General features: G+C 41.2%; 1 protein-coding gene across 14 annotated transcripts in view; it reads left to right on the top strand.

Annotated features, from left to right (window-relative positions):
- The window catches only part of SRRM1 (serine and arginine repetitive matrix 1), a 30630-nt gene extending 7291 nt beyond the window's left edge, over positions 1–23339 (top strand). For 2 of the 14 annotated variants that reach the window (XM_037032990.1, XM_037033004.1), the window contains 13 exons: positions 1386–1589; positions 1962–2156; positions 2689–2808; positions 4809–5083; positions 10139–10219; positions 10764–10850; positions 13007–13151; positions 13534–13575; positions 16647–16757; positions 19118–19582; positions 20178–20373; positions 22536–22745; positions 23115–23339. In XM_037032990.1, coding sequence (XP_036888885.1) covers positions 1386–1589; positions 1962–2156; positions 2689–2808; positions 4809–5083; positions 10139–10219; positions 10764–10850; positions 13007–13151; positions 13534–13575; positions 16647–16757; positions 19118–19582; positions 20178–20373; positions 22536–22745; positions 23115–23219 — 2236 coding nt within the window. In that variant the 3' untranslated portion in view covers positions 23220–23339. The remainder of the gene's footprint in view (positions 1–1385; positions 1590–1961; positions 2157–2688; positions 2809–4808; positions 5084–10138; positions 10220–10763; positions 10851–13006; positions 13152–13533; positions 13576–16646; positions 16758–19117; positions 19583–20177; positions 20374–22535; positions 22746–23114) is intronic. The other 12 variants (XM_037033000.1, XM_037032993.1, XM_037033001.1 and 9 more) reach the window with 12 other exon arrangements.
- Positions 23340–25459: the final 2120 nt, after the last annotated feature.

Raw genomic sequence — 25459 nt, 5'->3', positions numbered from 1 at the left:
AGAAATCTATGTCCATTAGCTGTTCATATCATACTTTTCTAATTCCTTATTCTGCTTTCCTTAGATGGTTGTACTGAACCCAAAACAGATAATTTATTTGTTTTCTTCTTCCTTCCACTGAGACTATGGTTAGGTTTCCATTTTTAAAGCCAGGACTTAGCTTCTGTATTTGTGGTAAAAGGTGAGAATTCTGTTAGGCTTTTCATTTTTAGGGTTCTGTTATTTCAGCAATCTGCCGGCATTAGTAAAGGAAGGAGGTGATTTCTTTGTCCTTTTCATTTATGTATTTGGTATTAAAACCTACTTACCAAGGAAGCAGTACTGCAGGGTCTGGCGGAAGGCCTGCTCGAGTGGTCAGTAGGGTGATAATACGGGTGTGATAATTTATAGTTTGAACATGTCACCTGAAATGTCATATAATGTGCTTGAATGTGATACTATTGTGTTACAGAATTACATGCTTATGATTTTGAAGTAAAAAAGGCGTTACTTGTGCTGGGTGGGCCCTGTATTTCTAGAGTTAAGCACCAGTTGTAGTGGTAACTACTTACTGGTGAACCAGGTCTACTGCTTTGCTTCTGGTTGGGGAAACACTGAAAAGGAAAGGGAGCTTTTCTTTAAAAATACCAATCTTATACGGGATTGATCTATTTCTTTTCTGTTCTGGAGAGCATGTTGCTTTCATTGCACTGGTCGTTTTTCTGGAATACCTAGGCTCTTCCTGATGAACTCTAGTGGAATCTGTTTGCATCTCAACTTTGTTTTGTCAGGTTTACTGGGGAATGTCTCTTCACAGCTGACCCTTGTACAACATGGGTTTGAGCCATGCACTTGTGTAGATTTTTTGCCATAAATGCTGTAAATACATTTTCCCTCCCTGCTGATTTTTTGTTAAGTTCCGTTGTGATTTTAGAGTATACAATACATAAAACATTTAAAATATTTGTTAATTGTGTGATTGGTAAGGCTCTGGTCAGGTAGGCTATCAGTAGTTTTTAGGGAGTTAAAAGTTACATGAGGATTTCCAACTGCGTGGAGTGTTGGCGCCCCTAACTTCATACATTGTTCAAGAGTCAGCTATATTTTTAAGCATCATCTCCCTCTGAAAAATTGGTCTTTGATCTCCTCATCTCAGGAACTGATTAAGAATGAAAATCTAGAGTTTTGGGTCAATGCTTCCTCCATTATAGAATGTTTCCATTGGTTTGCTTGTCCTTCTGGTTTTCTCTTGGCTCTTTCCCTGTTAGGTAACTGTCGTGAAATACCTTATTTCCATAGGAAACGTAATGGTGTAATTAGAAAGATGAATCCTCACTTCTGCCTTTACCCTCCCCCTGCCCAATCCACATTATTTGAAAACCTGAAAAAAATTACTTTCATCCTAGACGCAAATCCAGATCTCCTTCCCCTAGAAGACGATCTTCCCCTGTCAGGAGAGAGAGAAAGCGCAGTCATTCTCGATCTCCCCGTCACAGAACCAAGAGCCGGAGTCCTTCCCCTGCTCCAGAAAAGAAGGAAAAGACTCCAGAGCTCCCAGAATCATCAGCGAAAATAAAAGAACCTTCAGTACAAGAGGCCACTTCTACTAGGCGAGTACATAAAAATTCATTTATAAATATCACAGTTTTAGGCTCCTGAGTTCAAATTAGTAGAAGGTTATAAGTAAGGTGCCCCAAAGGAAACCACCGCTTTCTGTTTGTAGTCTTTCAGATATTTTATGGATTATAACTTGCTTCCTCCCCCAATATTGTGAACAAGTGTGCACTTGAAGAAAAATGTGTGTGGTTAGAACTGTTAGTTGCTGTCACTGGATTTCACTAATCTTTTAAAGTTCAGGAGAAGTCTTCATAGATTTTGAAAACTTTTTAAAAGGAGAAATAACTTTATTCATTGAATTATGACGTAGGAGTCTGAGCAGAAGAGGGGAGAAATAAGCTTTTTATTTTTTTTTTCTCCCACAGTGACATTCTGAAAGTTCCCAAGCCTGAACCCATACCAGATCCTAAAGATCCTTCTCCGGAGAAAAATTCCAAAAAAGAAAAGGAAAAGGAGAAGATCCGACCAAGATCTCGGTCACGTTCCAAATCAAGATCCCGGACACGTTCTCGCTCGCCTTCTCATACTCGGCCTAGGAGGCGCCATAGATCCAGATCACGGTGAGTTGTGGCTTTAAGATCTGCCTAGAGCTTAGGTCTTACCTGCTACTTTCCCAGACAGAAGTAGGTAACTAGTTTCTTTTCTTTTCTCCCCCCCACCCCCACAAGGTTTTGTTTGTTTGTTTTTTAGGGACAAGTGGGAGGGTGGAGAAGAGAGGAAGAGAAGCATCAATGTGTGGTTGCCTCTCACACGCCCCCTACTGGGGACCTGGCTTACAACCCAGGCCTATGCCCTGACTGGGAATCAAACTGGTGACCCTTTGGTTCGCAGGCCAGCACTCAGTCCACTGAGCCACACCAGCCAGGGCGATAATAGTTTCAAAGCAGTAGAAAACGTTTAATAAAGTGTTATTCTTTGGATTTAACAGAGAATTTGAGGACACTTTCTGTACACCATCAAATCTCTATGTAAATGGAATTGTATCCCTTGAAATCCATTTTTCTTTTTAATATAGCTGTTGAGAAAACTGTGCCAAGCAATACATTTCATGTTCCTGATCTATTCAGGCTCTAATTTTGTTTGTTATGGCAGATCGTACTCACCTAGAAGGCGGCCAAGCCCAAGAAGGCGGCCATCTCCTCGAAGAAGAACTCCACCACGACGAATGCCTCCTCCACCAAGGCACAGAAGGAGTCGATCTCCAGTGAGACGGTGAGTTTCCTTTTCTTCTTTTAATTTGGCAGTGTCAGGTGTAAGAATGCACCACACGTTGTTTTAGGCGCGTGTTTTCGTCAGTGTCCCCTGGAAGAAAACCCATGAGTAGCAGATGATGCCTTCCGAAGAGCCTGTCTCACTTGAGTGTAAAGGCTATTGTTTGCAAAGAAAAATAATGGTAGTTGAGTGTTGGAAAATATAGAGAAGAAATTCACCATCTTACTGATAACCTCTTGTTAACTTTTGTCCTTTGAGATTCCACCAAGAAATCCTGTCAAGTAAGGAAGTTAGTCACCTTCCCTCTTTTTAGTTAACATCAGCTTCTGAAAAGTAGATGACTACAGAGCCAGTAAGCTGCTTTTTACCAGTATTAGAGTAAATACTGGTAAATACCACTTGCATTAATTATACTTTCATATTTAAATTTTTTGTCATTATAGAAATGAGTGCTTATAAATTATAAGTTATGAATTAAAAACAATTCAAATAGAAATAACAAGGTTAAAAATTACCCAGCCCTGGCCAGGTGACCAGTTGGTTAGAGCATTGTCCTGGTGCTCAGGTTGTGGGTTCAATCCCTGGTCAGGACACATACAGGAGTCAACCAACGAATGCGCAAATAAGTGGAATAGGAAATCGGTGTGTTTCTCTCTCTCCTTTTCTCCCTCTCTCTCTCAAATCAATATTTTAAAAATTGTCCATAATCCTATTCTAGAGATTATTAGCAGTTTTGTGTCTGGTTGTTTTTTAAGAGGCTAGGCATTAAAATAACCTTGTTAATAACTTCTTTTTTAAAAAATCATCTTAACATCAGCATAAAGTAAAATGTTTAATCTACCACTTAACGAAAAAGATGATTGCTATGCCTGTGCAAAGTAGAGGCCTGGTGCCCAGCAAAAATCTGTGTGTACTTAATGATGCATTTTATTTGTTTTGGGAAGGGACTCCGATGGTTATGCTTCAGATTATACTCACACCAGAATTTTCTGATTTTGAGTCTTTTAAGGTTGTTTTTCAGGTAACCAAATCAACTTGGAACAATAAGCTCCATAATTTTTGTTTTCTGTAGTCTGAGGTTTTTCCAAATTCCCATGGTTTCTTTTTAAAGACAATTTTTTCTGTGGGGAAGAGTTGTCAAGGTATATCGAACCATTTTATAACTTAAAAACTACAGAATTGATGTTGTTACTGATGAATGAGACTGATGTAAATTAATTAGGTCACTCAGTTCAGGTGTCACACTTAGAAAATCGACCGTTTCTCCTTAGGAGTAAAGTGATACCAGCAGTTTCGGTACAAGATTAGTGGAAACAGCTATTTCTTCATATTGGAGTTTGGCAAGCAGCATGCTTTGATGGTGCTGACTGAGCCATTTAGCAATCAGAATATTTTGCAGATTGTGTAAGACTCCCTTTCGGGCAGTTTTTGTCTCACACTTAAGGTAGGGTTTCTTTTTTTCAGGTTCTCAGGAATTCTTCTGCCAAAGGTGAATTCTGCAGGTACACGTAATTGCAACAGAACTTACCGCACATTTTGCCGCAGAATTCGAGAGGCCCCTGCTTCTAAGTTTATGTAGCTAAATGAATTCCTAATCTTGCACATCTCTTTAAAAATGCAATGTGAAGGTTGCTTGACATTGTGTTATTAAGTAGAAAATACTTTGCCACCCAAATTTTGTGTGCAAACCCTGGAACACTGATACCATTCCTAAGGAAGACAGAGATTGGTTAGTTATATTAGTACCCAGCATATTTTATAACTGGAAGGTAACTGAAACACAATTTATCAGAATAACTTATTTTTTTATAGTCTCGGAGTAGCTGTTTCCTATGTTAGGTTATGGTTTGTTTTCCATGTTTTAAAAACTAATTTATCTGCTTAGCTACATAAACTCAAAAGTTGGATAAAAATGGCTGAATTTTTGCATAAACTGTACATACCTAGATGGTCATTCTTTGTAGATACACAGTTACTGAGTGTGAGTGTTTATTCCACAGAAGACGACGGTCGTCAGCATCTTTGTCTGGAAGTAGTTCCTCATCATCTTCATCTCGTTCGCGGTCACCGCCAAAGAAGCCTCCTAAGAGGACATCCAGCCCCCCTCGAAAAACGCGTAGGTTGTCTCCTTCAGCAAGTCCTCCAAGGCGAAGGCATAGGCCATCACCTCCAGCAACTCCTCCGCCGAAAACTCGGCACTCCCCAACGCCCCAGCAGTCAAACCGCACACGAAAAAGTCGTGTTTCTGTCTCTCCAGGAAGAACTTCAGGTAAAGGTAAAAATCAAACAAATATAAACACTTACATTCTTTCTTCAGTTGCCTACAAAGGGCTCAGTCAGTAGTTGGCCACCCCCTCTTCCCTTCAAAGTACAAAGTAGCTGAGTAACATTTATATCTAATGTGCTTTGTAAATTGCTTAGAGGATCCCTTTTCTTTCCTGCTTTATATTCTTGGGATTTGTTCAAATAGACTTTATGTGTGTGTTGCTTTTACCTTCTGGGGTGAGTAGGTAGAGAAATGTATTTCATCAGTCAGGGTGTTTGATTTGGGGTAACTTACCAAAGTCGTGTTATCATGGTAGGGGTCATTATATTACTGCGAGATTCCCCTTCCAATCCCCAAAGATTTTTTTGTTTGATCTTGTTTGAGAATTTCATATACTTTTTAAATCTTTTCTTGGCCTTACTGTTCTCTCTGAAGGATGCTCTCAACAGCTGATTTGTTTTTCAGTTTAGGCTCAAGGCAGGGTTCTTGTTGCTGCTTTCCCCTGTAGACTGATTTTGAGGGATTTGTGATCTGTGGTCCTGCCAGGCAGATACTGGTTGTATTAGTCTGAGTGAAGGTTTGTTGGGGTGTCTTCCTTTAGTATCAGATACACACTGTGGGATCTCTTTGAGCAGAACTGGGCCTCTGGTGTTTAGGGACAGAATGAGGAAGACAGCCTAAAAAGTGAGTAGTGAGGGAGGGAGCATATCTCCAAAGCTGCTACAAGAATTGAATTTTAAAGAGCATCACACAGTTGCTCTGATCACATTTTAAGTTTTCAGGTTAGACACAAAACAAAATGGGAACGGGCAAAATTTTGACTGTAATGAATTTAATGTGTTCAGGATTTTTAATAAGCATCCTATTGTTTCATCTCCCTTTCCCCAGCAGCCCGGCCCTGTTGATACCCAGAAGGGCAAGCTCTGCTTACGCCCTTTGAACCCTGCTACAGCAGGGTCTAGAAGATAAGCTGTCAGACTGGAAGGGGGATAAGGGGACTCTATTGATTCCCATATCGATTATATAATGTATAGGCAGTACGTACGGATTATTTCTGAATTTTAACAGGTTAATTTGATGATACATAAATACTACATGGTCATTTTTAGCTCTGTAGACCTCGACAGGGAGCTGGAGAAGAATAAAGAAGCCTTTAGGCCTTCCAGGTTCAGGTTAATCTGAGTATGGGAGCCGTCTTGGGGTCACTTTCTTTTCATACCCTCGTGTCCCGTGTTACTTTCGGTTCAAGATTGGGGAGATTTCAGTCTGTCCGTGGTGTCTAGTCACCATCTCCAAGTCTGGTGCTGTCGTCCTAACCTGACCTGCTTTTTCTTTCCTTTGAAGTGTTGGGACTCCTGAATGTTTTCTTCCCTTTATCTGGAGCCAGAAAACTCTTCTGGTGAAAAAATGTTGTGAGTGCTGTCACTTGCCCCTTTGCGAAAACACATCCAGTTAACGGTTTTTCTGTTCACATTGTATAGCCAAAGGGTGACAAATTTACCTGGACAGAAGGACTGAATCGATGTTAAAACAGGTTGTTAAGAATTCGTAGTTAACCTTTGAAGACTCTGCATAGGTATGAACTGCTTGTGTTTTGATGTCTTGTTGGGGGAAGCAGGTGGCTGCTTTTCAGAAACAAGTCACAGTGGAGATAAGCCATGGTGGGTGGGGGACACAGGACGAGTGAGTGCTGTTCCCTTGGATTCGGGATCGATCTCTCCGTGTGCGAACAAAACCCAGCCAGAGAGATGCAGTGTGATCAGTTAGCCAGAGGCTGCCCTGTGACCACAGAAGCTAAATATTGGTTCTAACTTGGAATAACTTTTTATAGTGAAGTGATCCCAGCCGTCTGTGATGAAATTTCAGAGCTAGAAACAACTTTGGAGATTGTCATCAACAAACAGGTTCTCGGGTTAAGGGATTTGGTCAAGGTCAACCAGCCAGGACTAGAATGTTCTCATTTCCATTGAAAAATGTATACTTGGTCCAGCTTTCCTCTTCCAAAATGCCTGTTCTGATTTCTGGAGGAGGGAAATAGAGAGCAGGTGAAACTCCAGCTTCTGTACCTGGTAATATGAGTTCAGAAATTCCTTTTTTTTTTTTTTGGTAGTCTTCATGCCTAATAAGAGCAATGACACTGAAATTCAATAGACTTTACTGTTGTAATTCATGTAGTAGTCACCAGTCAGGGCTTTAAATGAAGGTTCTGTGGTTGATAGTGGGCAAATGGAGTGGGAGACAGGCAAGAAGAGTATTTGGGGGAATTTAAGAGGTAAATAAATTATTTGGAGTGTAATATGTGTTTTCACTTGGAAAGGGTCCTTAGAAAGCATTTTGTAATAGATGGCATGTCATAGTTAAGTTGGTATTTATCTTAGTACACGAGTACTGCTTTGAAGTCAGCAGGATGGTGAGCGAGTGTGTTCACCAAGCACCTGCACCTGCAGTGGTGGTAGCTCTGAGTTTGGATCAGTTTGGCCGTATAGACTGTACTTGTGGATACTCAGTGATTTTACTAACTCCTGTCACAATGAAATGTATATATGTTCTACGTCAGACATCTCAGGTAATTGCTTTAATGACTTAAAACAATTGTAAAGATCTTTTGGGCAAGTCTGTGAGATGAATAATTCATAGGACTATTGAAAATAAATTTCAAATACTGGGGGTTTTTTTGGTTGATTTTGAAGATATTCTGACTTCATGCTACAATGATTTTGCCCCTTGAATACAAAAAATAAAAACATTCAGATGGGTAAAGTCTTACCTAGGCGAACAAACCTCAATGAAACATTATGNCTCCTGTCACAATGACTGTATAAGTGATCTTTTGGGCAAGTCTGTGAGATGAATAATTCATAGGACTATTGAAAATAAATTTCAAATACTGGGGGTTTTTTTGGTTGATTTTGAAGATATTCTGACTTCATGCTACAATGATTTTGCCCCTTGAATACAAAAAATAAAAACATTCAGATGGGTAAAGTCTTACCTAGGCGAACAAACCTCAATGAAACATTATGTTAATAATGCTATGATTCAACTAGTCATTGAACTAGAGTAGGGGTAGATAATGGATACTTGTTTAATGGCATATTGATTTTAGAGAGAGAGAGGAAGTGGAGGTAAGGGGAAGAAACATCGATTTGTTGTTCTACTTATTTGTGTATTCACTGGTTGAGTCTTGTTTTTGCCCTGAGCAGGGATCAAACCCTGCAACCTTGGGAGTTGTTAGGACTATACCTAACCAACTGAGCCACCTGGCCAGGGCTTAAATGCTGGCTTTTTATAGTGGCGAATTCTCCAGTTTGACTCCTTTAGCAAAGATTAGATTGCTATTTTAGATTGCTACTTCTTTTAAGTTAATGCCCCTTGAATAAGGCTATATAGAATTCTGAATGTAAGTGTCTGTTAAATGAAATGTATATATGTTCTACGTCAGACATCTCAGGTAATTGCTTTAATGACTTAAAACAATTGTAAAGATCCTGAGGGGAATCATATTGTCCTTTTTTTAAAACTTTTTATTTAACTCTTGTTCAAGTATAGTTTTCTTTCTTGTATTCCCAACCCTGCCCCCCCACCCCAGTGCTCCCCACCTCCCTCCCATCTCCCCCCCACCTTAGTTATTGTCCATGTGTCCTTTATACTTGTTCATGAGACATATTGTCCTTTTTTAAAAATTTATTTTTAATTTAGTTTTAGAGGGGAGGGAGGAAGGGAGAGAAACATCCATGTGCAAGAGATACATGGATTAGTTGCCTCTCACACGCCCCCTACTGGGGACCTGGCCGGCAATCCAGGCATGCGCCCTCACTGGGAATTGAACTGGTGACCTTTTGGTTTGCTGGCCGGTGCTCAATCCACTGAGCCACAGCAGACAGGGCTATACTTTATTTCAGTTGAAGCAATTAATAGACACAATTAGTAATTGTTAGAAATTAAAGCCTATACCCTAGAAATAGTGTTGGGGTCAGATCCTATTTCACTTAAATTATGTGTGACTTTGAAGTCACTTCTATTTAAACCTCGGGTCTCTCCTCTTATAAAATGGAGGAGCAGGGGGAGTGTTATTAGCAACAGTACTTAACATAGCCAGCATACGAAATGTAGGTGTCAGGATTTTCCATTCAATTGTGGAAAGAGAAGTTCGATAATTTATAACTTACTCCAGCTCTTCTACTGCCTCAGGTGTATTTCAGAGCTGCTGCTGCTGCTACTTTTTTCTCTTTTTTTTTTTTTCCTCTAAGCTTTGGAAAGACTTCCCGTCTTAGTTTTTCATTATTTTTGCTATTGTGAAGGTTATGCTCTATATAATGTGTGTGCATTCTTTTGGGTGGCTGGTTCATTCCTCCTCTCCAGGCCATATATGTTTCTCTGAAAATTTCAGCAGATCTAATTTCTTAATCGTTTATCATCTGTCTTGTTCACCTACCGATAGTGGGTATTTCTGAAAGCTTTCATGCTGATGAGGCCTCCGTAGACGGTTGGAAGTTGCGGGGTAGCACGCAGAGGCTTGCTGAGCTGAAGGTTGTACACGGCAGCTTCCAGTTTCTCTTAACTGTTATTTCTCTAGGGTGAATCTCTAGATTCTAAATCATTAGAGAACTTTTTGAGACTTTATTCAGCATTTAAAAATTCTTGCTTCTACTTTAGGTACAACTCAGATGATGACAAAAAGGCCTTACAGAATTTTGTGATTCTCTATAAATTCTTTGTGAAAATAGTTGCACCTGTTTTTATATTNACACGGCAGCTTCCAACTTGCTCTACTCGGAGACAGCTCCCAGTTTCTCTTAACTGTTATTTCTCTAGGGTGAATCTCTAGATTCTAAATCATTAGAGAACTTTTTGAGACTTTATTCAGCATTTAAAAATTCTTGCTTCTACTTTAGGTACAACTCAGATGATGACAAAAAGGCCTTACAGAATTTTGTGATTCTCTATAAATTCTTTGTGAAAATAGTTGCACCTGTTTTTATATTGTTAAAATGTCTTGTGAAGCTTTGTTTTGTTTTCTTCTTTTAAGTGGTTTTTTGTTTGTTTGTTTGCCATACCCTTCAGTGACAAAACATAAAGGTACTGAGAAAAGAGAGTCCCCTTCACCAGCACCCAAGCCTAGAAAAGTAGAGTTGTCCGAATCGGGTAAGTTCTGTGTGTTTGTTTGAAGCTAAACCAGACCTGCCTGTACATTTGGTCAGACCCTCTGGTTAAAGATTAATTGCGGGCCATGGCCTAGTGGTTAAGAGCCAGGACTCTGAAGCCAGACCAACCTGGTGTGAACCCCAGGCTCCAACTACCCAACTGCCTTTTGTTTAATTACTTAATTTATCTTAGCCTCATTTTTGTCATACCTGAAATGTGGATAATAGGCTTGTCCTTTAGGTTTTTGTTAACTAACTGATATAATGTTTATAAAGTGCTTGGCACTTAGCCTGATCTGTTGTAGCAAATGCCTACATAAATAAGTTTATTTTTATTGTATTTGGTGGTGATGGTTTAAGTTGGTATTTTATGCTTCTCCTTCTTTGTAAAAAGAAGCGCACGCACACACGTGCATATATACGTGGAAGTTGCGTTGTTTGACCCAACCAGATAAAAGTTTGAGAGACCGTTTCCCAATTCAAATACGTTGCATTTTCTGTAAGTATCACTAAAGAAACACTTTCTAAACGCGTCCATCTTTCAGAAGAAGATAAAGGTGGCAAAACGGCCGCGGCAGACTCTGTGCAGCAGAGGCGCCAGTACAGACGACAGAACCAGCAGTCTTCATCTGGTATGGGCGCTGACTATGCTTTTTCTACTTGGTTTTCTAATAAAAAGTACTGGCGATGGGCCTGTCAGTGTAGTGAGTAACTCAGGAGAAATATGTGCCTGCATAGAAATAAAGTATCGATGTTCAGAGTGCAGCAATAAAAAGTGGAGGGCGCATGAAATTAGAGAAGTATCATTTCTTCTCTCAGCCTCCTGTCTTATTTACCAGAGCTTTATTCAGATGTTTTTTAAAATTTTTTTTTATATTTTAAATATTTATCTTTAGAGAGGAAGGGAAGGAGAGAAGGAGAGAAACATCAATGTATGGTTGCCTCTCGTGTGTCCCCTGCTGGGAACTGGCCTGCAACCCAGGCATGTGCCCTGACTGGGAATCGAACCACGATCGTGTGGTTCGCAGGCCCGCGCTCAATCCACTGAGCTACACCAGCCAGGGCTATTCAGACATTTTTTTTTAACAGGGAGAGAGAGAGAAAGAAACATCAATTTTGTTGTTTTACTTGGTTATGCGTTCATTGGCTGATTCTCATATGTGCCTTGACTGGGAATCAAAATGCCTAACCTTGGGGGACAACTCTAACCACCTGAGCAACCTGGCCAAGACTATTCAGACATTTCTGTATACATGTGAGCACCTTAGGATTAAAAAGAAGAAAACATGCCCTGATTAGTGTGGCTCAGTGGATTGAGTTTCAGCCTGCAAACCAAAGGGTTGTTGGTTTGATTCCCAGTCAGAGCACATGCCTGGGTTGCTGGCCAGGTCCCCAGTAGGAGGTGCACAAAAGACAACCACACATTGATGTTTCTTTCCCTGTTCCTCCTTTGCCCCATCTCTAAAAATAAATAAATAAAATCTAATGGGGGGAAAAAACCCACACAAGTTCAAATTGTAAGTTATGTTGCCTGCCTTCTTAATGTAATACATCTAGACATCTTTCGCTGTTCTTGAAGATTTACTATACTTTCTTTTTTTACTGTTTTTTGTTGTTGTTTTAGTTTTTGCTACCATACTTTTTTTAAAAAGTTTATTTATTTACATTTGGGGGGCAGGGAGAAAGAGGAGGAGAGAAACATCAATGTGTGGTTACCTGTCACACAGCCCCTAGTGGGGACCTGGCCTGCAACCCAGGCATGTGCCCTGACTGGGAACTGAGCCAGAGACCCTTCGCTTTGCAGGACAGTACGCAGTCTACTAAGCCACACCAGCCAGGGCTCATACTTCTTTATTGTAACAATATTTTATAATTTAGGGAACCAATTGCCTACTTGTACATTTAGGTTGTTTCTAGATCTTTTTGTATACTATGTGAAAATATCTGTAAAATGATAATTAAAAATGAAAAATTTGGATTAGAGTATGTGCACAGAAACTTGATTTTTAAACCAGATTTTCTAACTTTATTAGCTCAGTTGGCATTTGTGGTTGAGTCTGGACACTACTTTTTTCCCCCATTTATAAAATGGAAACCAAAGCATCCCACAGTGGCATTGAGTTAGTTAAAAGTTACACACCTTTTGCAATACTTTTTAAGGTGAGGTTAATCATGGGAAGGTTTGTAAATGCTCGTCGATTTTGGGTGGGTTTGGTACTTGGAAATTTGTTTTAAATTTACTTTTTAGTATTCGGAGAACAGTTGCCCGTTGTTTTAAGTTAAGGAGAAACCATGTGCCAATGATTGAGGTTTTTCTCTTTGCAGCCTTAGACGTTCAATACTAGGCTCATAGGAAGTGTCACGTGTGAATTTGGTTGATAAATGCCAGGGATGTGGAAGTCAGTTACTCAAACCCTGATGAGATTTCCCATAGCCTTTAAAGTGCTTACAGTAATAACAGTCAAGTAATTGAGTGCTTTTTAAGCTTTACTTAGTTTTTAGGAAAATCACTAGATTCTTCAAAGTCATTGGGTCTCCATGAATTGTGCTGTGGTAATGATTTCTATAACCCATTTACTTAATAATAATGGTTATGTGTATTTGTCATCGGTTTTCACGTCTCTGAGCAGACACTGACTGGTGTTGCCTCTGTGAGGTGGGGGTTTGTATGCATGCCTGCCTACCTTGGTGGCCTCGCTAATTTGGACGCTCCACCCACTTAGGTTCAGAAAGTGTGGACACTCTTTCAGGCACAGGCCTGCTTAATATTTTGTTTGTGTAATTATAGATTCTGGCTCCTCCTCTTCCTCAGAAGACGAGCGACCCAAGAGGTCCCACGTGAAGAACGGGGAGGTGGGCAGGCGGCGGAGACATTCCCCTTCCCGGAGTGCCTCTCCATCACCTCGGAAGCGCCAGAAAGAGGCTTCCCCTCGGTAATGGCTGTTCGTCAGTGGTCCTCACTGCTGTTTTGTAGTGATGAGACATCCTAATGTACGAGATGGGCTGTGGGCTTATTTCAGAATTTGTCCAACTCCTTAATTTCAAGGACAGATGAACATGCTCATATTTTGTTTTTTGGGGGTGGGGGTTGCTTTGTTTGGTGGTTATTAGCTAATTAATGAGAACTTCGGGAGTTTTGTACCACCATGTGATATATGGGCATGATTGAAAGAATACCAGTTAAATTGTAGCATTAATTCCTGAACATCTTTGAATGTTTAAAAGATATATTTTCATTAATGATACTTAACACCATTGAAGTACATAATTTGGTGAATGGAATTCTTGACGTGTGTTTCTCTCCGCTGCTCTCAGGATGCAGATGGGAAAGCGGTGGCAATCGCCTGTGACCAAAAGGTTGGTTAGACACGACTTTGTAACTCAGGGCCACGTGTCCAAGTCCTAGTGACTTAGTTTCCTTTTGAGGCGACCCTGTCCAATTCCTAGGTGTACAGGGGTGGAGGCGGTCCTCAGTTGTTTTAGTTTAATTACATGTCTTTACATGTCAAATCAGTGATCGAATTGTACACTATTCATTTTAGAATGATATTTGAAGTTAGATTTTTGTACAGTTGCAAATCTGTAGTAACAGCACCCAGAGTTAGAGGGGAAGGACTTTGTGGTGATGCTGGGGAAGGCAAGAAGGAAAACGGAGAGGCTCAGGAAATGGAAAAGGAGTGTGAGGCTTCGGCCCCGTTCAGTGTGTCCTGTGGTAGGAAGTTAGGTTTGCACGTCTTCGTTAAACCTTTTTGATTATTGGTGTCTGTGTGACCCAAACCCAGACAGCTTTAGGTTAAGCCTATCTTCTGAATTTAAAAAAAGGGCGGGGCAAGGGAACACGCCCTGGAGTAGTGAGGTGAACCTTTCAGGGTCATGGATCTTCAGTGACGTACATTACACGGTCTTCACTGGTCTTTTGTTTTGGGGGTTTAGCTGCCACTAAATTTCTCAGTATTTGGTCTTCCTAAAACTATCCTGTTCTTACTTTTGGCTCTGTTTTTGAAGCTGTTCTATTTTAGGTAGTCTCATTAGCAAAGTGTTTTCTTGGACAGCTTCTTTGGAAGCTGTTTTCTTTGGAAACAGTCAGCAATGTTCATGGTGGAGCTAAGTGGTGCATTTGTACCATGGAAGTAACTATTACTTGTCAATAAAAAGTTGAAAGCCTAAAGAAAGATAAATTTAGGTGTTAGTTTCCAGCTATAATTACTTCTGGCTTCTGTAAAATTGCTAGTACAGTAGATGAAAAATTACATAATCAATTTAATGGTGAGATTTCTTCTTTTTCTCCCACCCCCCAAATTATGGAACTAAACGCAGTGAAATCAGTGTTTAGGTTTATTGCCTTGTCCCAGGATATTTTTGTTTTGTTTCTCATTTTAAGAAGGTACTAAATTGTACTAGTATCCTCAAGTTTAGTGGTTTTGGAAATTGCTATAGGGTGTCTGGGATTTAGAGATGGAGAAAGAATTATTGGGGATTATGCTTCAGTATTTATTGTATTTTAGAGGGAAATAGAGCCTGGTTTCTGAAATGTTCTGTGTACGGGAGGGGCTGAGGCTGCCTCAGGTTGAGTCTTACTGACACCAAAATTGGGGGAAACACTTTCCTACTCCACCCCTTGGCATCTCCACACACTGGAAGGCTTAGTTTGGCATTAGTGTTCAGAATAACTGGGAAATGCTTAGCTGCTTTGTTTTTAATCCCTAAAATGTGTGCCTTTCCCAGGTCAGTTAAGAAACCGTAGCCTTCAGATCACAGACCCAAGTGCTATGAAGACTCTAGGTCACTGAAAAGTGATTGTCAGGTTTTCCCGGCCGTTCCTTGAGTGATGCTGCTTTGGCTGGGGTTTTATTTAGTCTTACTCTCTTTTTAATTGTTTTCTTACATAGAAACAAGACACTGAAGGTCATTGCTGACCTTCAGTTATTTTACAAATGAAACAGACACAGTATATATCTCAGGTTATTAGTGTATCATAACAGACTCTAAGTTCAATTTTTAATGACTTTCTATTTTATTTAAAGTTTTATAAACAAATTGGGGGAATATTTTTAAAGAGAAGCGACATGCACAAGAGCAGTAGCCTCTTATGCTATTGCACCTACTGACAACACCCCAGGGGTTCTGGCTTTGTCGCCTCGTCCTCACTGTTTGTGAAAGTAAACCTTTGCTTTTCTTCCTTTTAAGTTATAACCCAAACGTTTTCTTTCTTTTGAAATCTTCATTACCTGTTGAAACAATACTGTAGTCACCCCATTTTTCTTCATCCTTTAAGTGTCCTTTTTTGTATCAGTAGTTCGACGTCTCCATTTCATTCATCTAAACCTAATCTGATATCATTGCCGCTTGTAGTTTATATTTTAAATCTGTTCAAAGTGAAGTCTTAGTCCCATGAGGCATAAACAAATACAAGTTGAAAATTTAATTTAGTAATGATTTCAGGAATTTGTCTGCTCTGTTTAACAGAGCTCTCCATAGTTTTAAAGGGAAACCGAGACCAGTAAACTTGAGAATATATTTTCAGACTCACAGGAAGCAGCACTACTCTGCTGGGCAAGAAATTAATGTTAACTACATGATTTGACTAATCTGTATACATGAATTTGCCCAAAAGGTGGCAGGCAAACTGGCCTAGTGTATGTTTTAATTTGTCTATAGGAAGAAGGTGTGTGTCAGTCTAGTTGGTACAATCGTGTATTCCCGGTGTGCTTTCTGTGTCGGTTGTGTGTGGGTAAACTCGGAATTACGATGCCTATGACCTTATCTACACTTTAACCGAATCAGTCCCAGTGATAGCTTAGTGCCCAGACAGCTCTGGTCCTGGTCTAACAGTGTGCAGCTCGGGGACAGTGGGAATACATTTTAAAAATCAAGAATTTGGAGCTATGACACCGAGATTTGGGGCCTTAAGCTACTGGTGACTGTTAGAATTTAAAATGTCTGTGTTAGAGTATTCAGTTTTTCCTAATAAGGAATTGGAGAATTACCTGCAAGCCTTTTTGTAATAATACTGTCTAGGCCATAGCCCAGAGCTGACGAGTGCAAAGCTCAGATAGGTTTCTAGTGATTGCGGTGTACGTGCTGGTTTCAAGGCAACGCTCTGACACAGTTTTCAAACTTGCTTCCTAAACTTAAGACCGTGTTATACCGTGACCCAGACTCCATATTTATCTGCTGAAATGGAAATTCCATAAAAATGTATACCCTTACTATAAATAACGTTCTAATTTTCTACTTTTAAAAAATTGCTGGCTCATACCCAGGATCTTAACTGATAGTCATGACCTGTGGTTTGTAAAGCGCTGTTCTGAGGGATAGAGGAATAGGTGTTGCACGTTGGGTTGACAGTGACTGAAATGGTGTCGTCTGGATTACATAATTATAAATGCTGCTAACTCAGAATCAACTACAATTCTTCTTTGGTTTAGTGGTAGACGGAGGAGAAGCCCCTCCCCTCCACCCACCAGAAGGCGACGCTCTCCTTCTCCTGCTCCACCTCCTCGGCGGCGTAGGTCCCCCACCCCACCACCACGGCGGAGGTGCGTGATCAGAAATGTGTGTTGGGTTCATTGGGGTGACTTCGAATCTTCATGACTAAAGTATCAGAGTGGCATTATTCACAGACCACCGCCTATTGCGTGATTCTATTTATGTGAAAAATCAGAACACACGAATCTGTACAGTGGATTAGTGGTGCTGGGGGGCAGGGCGTGGGGGGTGAAAATGGTTGCAAATAGAGTGAATCATTGTTATCAATCAAGGTACTAAATACAAAGATGGAAACCCTGTTTAGTGATTACAAAGGGAAAAGTTTGGGACAGGACAAAAGTAGTTTACAGTTGTTTTAACCGAAAACAATATAATAATAATGCAAGAGTAAATTCTGTGTTTCACCTAATCAAAACTGTAAACCTACTTTTGCCTCATTCTGTATTAAGAACTCCCACACACACTTGTCTTAACTAAGGAATCAAAGTTAACATTCTTGGCAATACGTATTGGTGTCACATGATTTGTAGATACGTCTATAGTATCCCTACCAATTATGTAGAACCTCAGGGTGATTATTAGGAAATACCAGGCAACCCCTATTTGAAGATCATTCTACAAAGGAATTGACCAATATTCTTAAAAAAATGTCATTTATGAAAGAGTAACAGTTACAAATCAGCAGAAACTTTTAGGACACATGGCGACCGATTGCTGCAATGTAGGATTGCCCCTGATTTTTGGAACTTGGAACAGAAAAAAGGACATAAGTGGAAAATGGGTGAGAGTGGTACTTTCTACTCATTTCTGTTAGTGCTGAGGTCGATTCCAGTCCCGTTCATTTTTCTATGGCTACATAAGATACGTGGTAAATCTTCACTGTTATTGCAGCTTTTCTCCAAATCTAAAATGATTTCAAAATAAAAGTTCAGGGGATATTTGTATTGACATTACCAAGCAGTACAATGGCTACTACCACTCTTGCGTGCCTGTCATGTGCCAGGTAAAGTGCTAGGTATTTATGCGCTTTATCTTCAGTCTTCAAGGTGACCTTGCTTGGTAGGTGGGATTGTTCCCCATTTTCAGGCAAAGAAGTAGAGATTCACAGTTACTAAAATTGCTCAAGGGCAAAATGGAACTGCATTCTACCTTATTCATTGTCTGGGCAATAAAATATTTTGACCTCAAGACCTGAACATTTCAAGAGCAAATGGTAGTTGGACCTGAATGTAGTAGTTAGGTCTAATTCTAAGAGGCAAGTTAGTGTTAACGTAGGAATTCAGCATTATAAGGAAGGCCAGGTTAGGCTTCTACAGGGATTTCACATTCTGCCTAGCAGTGAACTTTCATTGAAAAAAATGGTCCCCTTTTTTTTTTTAAAGGATGTTATTTGTTTATAGAGGGGAAGGGAGAGAAACATTGATGTGTAAGAGATATCCATCGGTTGCCCCTTACACACTCCCAACTGGTGACCTGGCCTACTACCCAGGCCTGTGCCCTGACTAGGGATCGAACCGGTGACATTTTGGTTTGAAGGCTGGCACTCAGTCCACTGAGCCACACCACCCAGGGTCAAAAAGTGGTCTTTTGAGACAGAAAATGCAAATCTCTCTTTGAAGGGGGTAGAGATACTTTTTAAAGCTTGTGCAGTGAACTCTGGTCAGTAAGAGTCCAAACACCAACTTAGGGTACCACGTAGGAAAGTTTGTACGTTGACCTAGTAGAGTCCTGGCAACGTAATGATCTACTTATTATATGACGATGAAGAATGTTCAGTTTTCTCAAAGCAGTGCAATATTCTCAAAAAAACATTAACTTAACTTCATTTGGATTGCATTAAACGGCTTTTGAAAATTGGAATTCATTATGAAACTGCAGGTTTCTCTGTTAACTAGAATATCCTATTTTGTAATCATTTATGACATACAGGAGTTTATTAAGTGATATTTTTACTTGAATGAGGATAAAGGAGCATTTCCACTTAGAAATATACTCCCTTTGCCTGGTGCTAGTACATGACAGGCAAATACACCTCATTTTACTGCACTTTCAAATATTGCATTTTCATCAACACCAAGTTGAGATCCTCTACCAGCAAAGAGACGGCTCAGATGGTGGTTAGCATTTTTCAGGGATAAACTATTTTCAAACTAATGTACATACACTGTTTTGTAGAAGAGAATGCTATTGCACACTTAATAGACAGCAGTGTAGTGTAAAAATAACCTTTAAGTGTGTTGAGAGGCTAGTAAATTTATTTGACTTGGTTTAGTGAGATGTTTGCTTTAATGCCGTGACCTGACGCTGACTGCCGTGTGCCTGTGGAGGTGTGTGCGCTGGTTGGTTTTCCTCGTGCACCGCTTCCTTATCGTGTTGGACCTCTCCGTGTAATGATGTGTATTTTCCCTAGGACTCCTTCTCCGCCCCCACGTCGGCGCTCACCTTCCCCAAGAAGATACTCTCCTCCAATACAGAGGAGGTATTCTCCTTCTCCGCCTCCGAAGAGAAGAACGGCTTCTCCTCCACCCCCTCCTAAACGAAGGGCGTCGCCAACTCCACCACCAAAGCGTCGGGTCTCCCATTCTCCACCTCCCAAACAAAGAAGTCCCCCAGCCACCAAGAGACGTTCCCCTTCATTGTCATCGAAACACAGGAAAGGGCCTTCCCCGAGCCGATCCACCCGGGAGGCCCGGTCCCCCCAACCAAACAAGCGGCATTCGCCCTCACCACGGCCTCGAGCCCCGCAGACCTCCTCAAGTCCTCCCCCTGTTCGAAGAGGACCATCACCGTCACCCCAAAGAAGGCAGTCTCCGTCTCCAAGTACCAGGCCCATTAGGAGAGTCTCCAGGACTCCGGAACCCAAAAAGACAAAGAAGTAAAAATATTTTGTGCTCTTTGGTTAAGAACATTAGCTTACCTAGCTCTCCTTGTGTTTTAAAGCTTTTTCTCCCTCCCCTACCCCACCCATTTACTAAGAAATTACAGAAAGGATTAAGCTGTGAATACAAACTTTTAAGGTATATTCTAGTTACTATGCAGAGAGCCTTTTCTGTTTACAGGGCTGCTTCCTTATGGCATAAACTAAATGCCATACGTAGGATTTCACCTGCTTTTTGGAGTATCGGCTTTATTGAGGGTATGCTTCTAACAGTAACCTGAAGTGATAGCATAGAAGAGTTTCTGCATGTCTATGAAGATTGTTAAAAGCAGTCCTAGTGAAATACCTGGGATTGGCTTTGCTAGTTTCGTACAGAAAGAATCACTAGCAGAATGAAAGGAGGGGTGTGAGTCTTGAACTACTCTCCAGGAGACTTAGATGATAAAAATTCGAGTTATTATGATCAACTAGCAACATACGTGTTGTACAGTATTTAAAGTTTGTTACTTGGTTGTATAATGGTAGTTGGTTATTTTCTCTTAGCAAAGATCTCCTGATACTAAACGTTTTGTTTCGTTTCCCCCTTGTCTAGAGCTGCCTCCCCAAGCCCTCAGTCTGTAAGGAGGGTCTCATCCTCCCGATCTGTCTCGGGATCTCCTGAGCCAGCAGCTAAGAAACCCCCAGCGCCTCCATCTCCTGTGCAGTCTCAGTCACCCTCTACCAATTGGTCACCAGCGGTACCGGTCAAAAAGGCTAAAAGCCCAACTCCAAGCCCGTCACCGGTGAGGGTACGTGCCTGTTCTGTTTGGGGCATCCTTTGCAATTGTATGTGGTTACCTGACTGCAGAGAAAAGTGTTTGTCTTTGGTGGCTCAGAGGAGCATCGCTTCTATGGTTCAGATGGACTTCAAGGAGGCACCCGTGAGATGGCATGGTCGCATCAGCAGTCTGTGCTTAATGCGCCGGCCACCTGCCAGTTTGTGATCTAATCATGTCAAACTCCAGGATCCTGGTGGTTGAGAATGGGCTATATGGAAAAAAACTAGAAAAAAGAAAGAAGATATTGCCCATGGTTCTGTTATCTAGGGAAAATGTGCCTTAATGTTTCTGCTATTTTCTCCTAAGTGTTTCACACATTGGGGATACCTAATTAAGATCGCACAAATCACACTTTTGGTCTTGGGTTGTGTCTATATTAATGCACTTCACGTTTTGTAAAAGAAAAAGCATGTATCACAAAGAAGATACCGAAATGTTTGGTGGTGGGTTATGTGTTAGGGAGTAATGAGTGACTTTAATTTTTCTTATTGCACTGTACTGTTCTTGTTTTTTCCTACAATGGAAATACAGTTGACCCTTGAACTATGCAGATCCACTTAACATGTATTTTTTTTTCAATAAACATACGGTTGACCATGTATATCCCCTGGTTTCGCATCTTCAAATTCAGCCAACAGTGTGGATCGAAAACAGGTTGGAATCCATGGGTGCAGAGGGCTGGCTGTATGCGTTGTTCTGTGGCACTTTATTTGAGGGACGTGAGCACCCATGGATTTTGGTGTCCTCAGAATTTGGGAACTAGTCCCAAATGGATATTGAGGGATGGCTGTGATTAAATCTGGGGGAAGTCAGAAGTTACTTGTGAAATTTTTACTTCCCAGCAGGTTGGCAGCCTTTCATCCCTGTGTGGTTAAGGGTCAGTCATACACTGTTTCCGTAATAAAAAATGAACCTTGCGATCTGTGAAGTATTAGATAGAATGGAAAGTACTTTATTGTTTCATATAGTCTTGTCTTTGGCAAGCTACATAAGAACAACACTTTTGTCTCTATTACATTGTCAAGTTTGAATATCATCGGAGCACTAAAATATTGGGGTTTAAATCTTCTTTACCTTTTGTGAATCATTAATCTGATATTGGACAGGTTTTCGTATTATATAAAATTAGTGGTTAAGTGTCCATCTAAACATAGTTGACTATATTGTGCAAACTAATTGGATGGATTGGGAATTTTAAGTAATCGCTTAAAAATGTGAACTTCAAGAATTGTAGACTAAGTTCAGTTATAGCAGGGTCTGCCCTCCGCATAAACTCGGCGTGCGTGCAGTGAAGAACAGACCACCTCCATTCTAGAGACAGGAGAGGTCAGGTGGTACGAAGGGTACCAGCATGTATTTAGATTAATAGCTATATCGAAACTTGCTGTGTGTGGGGCTAGTATTGTGGGTGATTTATGCATACACGCATTTGGTCATCACAGCAGCTTTGTCAAGGATTGTCACACACAGTTTAAGGTTGACCAAAGGGTCATTTAAAAAGTCAGGCAGAATTGTCTGAGGTCAAGTTGTTAATATTGGGTTGGCCAAAAAGTCCATATGGTTTTTTCCATAAAATAAAAGACATGTTTTTCATTTTCACCAGTAACTTCATTGATTTGTGTATTTGGAGTATGTCAGCTCTCTCCTGTGGGGCATAATGTTGATTGTTCTCAGTATCTCGATCGCCTTCAACTTTGGCTGGTGGTGCAGCCGTGGGGCACCGTCCTGAACTTCTTGGCCAGCCCAGTAGATTCAGGAACCAAAGTTCCATTCGGCTCGGGCCTGTCCGAGCACTGGGACTGCCTTTCTGTTGCACGTGCCATTGTCCCCACGTCTGGAGTCACCCCAACTCACTGTAGTCCTGGAGACCAGACTCCCCAGCTCGTGGTCGGGGAACCCGGTTCACTGTGCAGTTGGTGGGGTGAGAATGTAAAACCTTCACTTTCAGTGTGGTTTCCATCTCTAGGAATATTTTTCTTGGTGGTGACTGGCCGTGGCCTTGTTTCCCCCTGAAGCCTGATGAACTCTTGAGATTGGTCCCTTCAGTCATTTCCTTGGGGATGGAAAAAGTTGAGTTGAACAGAATTTTAACAATTGATTTATTGCTGTTGTTTATATTTCTGGATTTCTAGAATTCAGACCAGGAAGGGGGCGGAAAGAAAAAGAAGAAAAAGAAGGACAAGAAACACAAAAAGGATAAGAAGCACAAGAAACACAAAAAACACAAGAAAGAAAAGGCTGTGGCTGCAGCGGCTGCAGCCGCCGGAGCCCCCGCAGCCACTGCTGCTCCCGCCACCACGTCAGCACAGGAGGAGCCAGAGGCGGAGCCGGAGCCCAGGAAGGTGCGGCAGGCGCTGTCCTGTGGCTTACACAGATAGCTGAATTTTATTTTTGTTTATTTTTTTCATAATTGGCTACTTGGCTGTCAACTTTTGATCTGTTTCTCAATGACCTGCCAAGGACAGAATTTTGCCAAGACAAATGATAGGAATATGAATGGCTGCCAAAAAGTTGAATGTGTATTTTTTAAAATAATTTCTCAGATATCATTAACATACCACATAATTTACCCATTTAAAATATATGATTTGATGGGTTTTAGTATATTCATGAAATTGTACAGCCGTCACCACGATTTGGTTTTACTCTGTACTTAGTATTTCCTAATAGTGTGTCCAGACTTAACGCCGTGACCTTTCCGGTTTTCCCAGGAGACAGAGAGTGAAGCCGAAGACAACCTTGACGACCTAGAAAAGCATCTGCGTGAGAAGGCCCTGAGGTCAATGAGGAAGGCTCAAGTGTCCCCACAGTCTTAGGTGGAAGTGTTTGTTACGATGTAAATTTTATTTGGTTTGTACTCAATCCAATTTCAAAAATGCTAAAATGTGTTTGAGCTTTAGACTATAACATTTGTTGTAATAATTGCTAGGTTGAAGTTCACCATGTAAAAAAGGGCATGGATTTACATTGCAAAAGGTGTCCACAGTGTATTAGTGACATTCTTTCATTGACAGCTGGTATAAATTCATTTAGAGTGAAATATTTTAAGCCAAAATAAGTTCCCTTTTTAAAAAAGGGGCTTTAAATATTGTTGGCATTTTTATGGTTTGTTTAAATGCCCCTGGCTATTCCCAGAGGTTTTCTTTTCTCCTTTTTTTTTCTTCTTCTCATTTGAGTCTTAGCACCCATTTAAGTTATGATACTTCCAACCTTGTATGGTTTTGCAGTTGCCCAGAAATAAGACCACTGATGAACTACCACAAAAGTATAAATTAGCGTTTAATGCCACGACCTTTCCCGTTGCCTGTGGAGTCTCTGCCGAAACGAGTCGGGATCCCAGCTCTGGGTGAGACGGCAGTGAAGGCGCGCTGTTGGCGGCACGGGCGCTGTGGGTCAGTGCTGGTGGGACGAGTTGGTTTGGACACTGGAATTTCATTCTGTTCTGTTGTGTTTTTTTGTAAAGGCAGTTAACTAGTCCGAGGAAGGATCCTTCAGTTACATAAACTTTGTTTTAAGAAATGGTTCCATTCATAATATTGTCTTATTCTTACAATTGGTATATACAATTTCCAGAGCTCTTGTATTTGGAAGGCTGGAAGGGCCCAGACTTTTGAAATGGTGTCTTGTTTTCACTGTTTTTTTTTTTGTTTTTGTTTTTGTTTTTCTTTTTTTGATGGTTTTTTTTTTTTAAACTAAAGCTATGTAAAGCTTGTGGATTAAACAGAATAAATTTCTAAATTTAAAAATGTTGGCCACTCACTTGAACTTGCCCATCTCAATGCCGCAGGAAACCTTTCTTTCTCAGAAGTCTACATACCCCAGGCCCCTTAGGCAGGGTGGGCTTGGGCAGGGGAAACAAAAAGGTGGTGAAGTTGCCTCACCGTCTGTATCTTAGTAATTCATACGGTAAGTGCTGTGAGCGGGAAGAGCTCGGTGCTGTTGGAGCGTCCGTAATGGGCGGGACGAGCTGCCCGGGCCTGGGCGAACTGGCGGTGCTGCAGACAGCCGGCGGCGTCTGCGCACCCTGGTGCAGGAGGGGCCGGCACGTTCCAGGGGGTGGGTAGAGGATAATGGCGGACTGGAGCCAGGGTGGGGAGGGTGGTTTAATGTGTGGCTATCCACACTCAGCCTTTTTTGGCATGTAAGATTAGCAAAGCAAAATAATTGGAAGAAACTTGGCACTGACAACATTGAAGGAGGTAAAATAGCAACATTGACGTGAAAAGTACAGGAGTTGGGGACCATGAGCAAATTGGCATGTGGGCAGCTCATTTGATTTTAATTTCTGGCATTTGAAGCATAAAGGAGAGAGAAAGTACCTACATGTCTAAATTTCAGGAACACTTACTTTTTTTTGTTTTCTTCAAGCGGCAAAAGCTTAATGAGGATGCGCCTGCAGGGCCGGAACTAAGGTGGTCTAGGGTGACTCTCCATGATTGGTAATTGCACGTGTGTGCAGCCGTGCTCAAGGGTCTTTGCGTGACTCTGCTTTTGTGGTGTCGGAGAAGCACCGCGCATGCACTCCCTGAGACGGCCGTCGCTCACTGTCCGGATGAGAGCGGGTCAGCCCACGTCCCGTCTCCGTCTAGCCGATCATATGACACATTTACTCATCCTCTCAGATGTGGAATGGTGGGGTGTTTCTTTGTCCCTGGCGGCTTTTCCTACGTTTAGTCTCTAGTCCATGAGTTTATAAATGTCATCTCTTTTTTATTGATGTGTCAGATGTCTTTCCAGTCTAACACCCTTGATCTAGACCCCTGTGTATCCAGCTCAGTAACTCCATCTGGATTCTAACGGGCATCCTGAATGGAACAGGTCTGAGATAGACATTTTTTTTTTTTTTTTTTAAGATTTATTTTTTAGAGAGTGGAAGGGAGAAAGAGGTAGAGAAACATTGACAGGGAGCGTCTTGTATGCCCCCAACCTGGGGATCCAGCCTGCAACCCAGGCACGTGCCCTGGCTGGGAATTGAACCAGCAACCTTTTGGTTCACAGGCCGACGCTCAACCCACTGAGCCACACCAGCCAGGCTGGGCGGAATTTCCCCAATACC

Source organism: Sturnira hondurensis, unplaced genomic scaffold, assembly GCF_014824575.4.
Source record: "Sturnira hondurensis isolate 20B ecotype Veracruz unplaced genomic scaffold, ASM1482457v3 Scaffold0021555, whole genome shotgun sequence".
Classification (NCBI taxonomy): Eukaryota; Metazoa; Chordata; class Mammalia; order Chiroptera; family Phyllostomidae; genus Sturnira; species Sturnira hondurensis.
The sequence above is the reverse complement of the archived record's forward strand: the minus strand, read 5'-3'. Positions and strand labels throughout refer to the sequence as shown.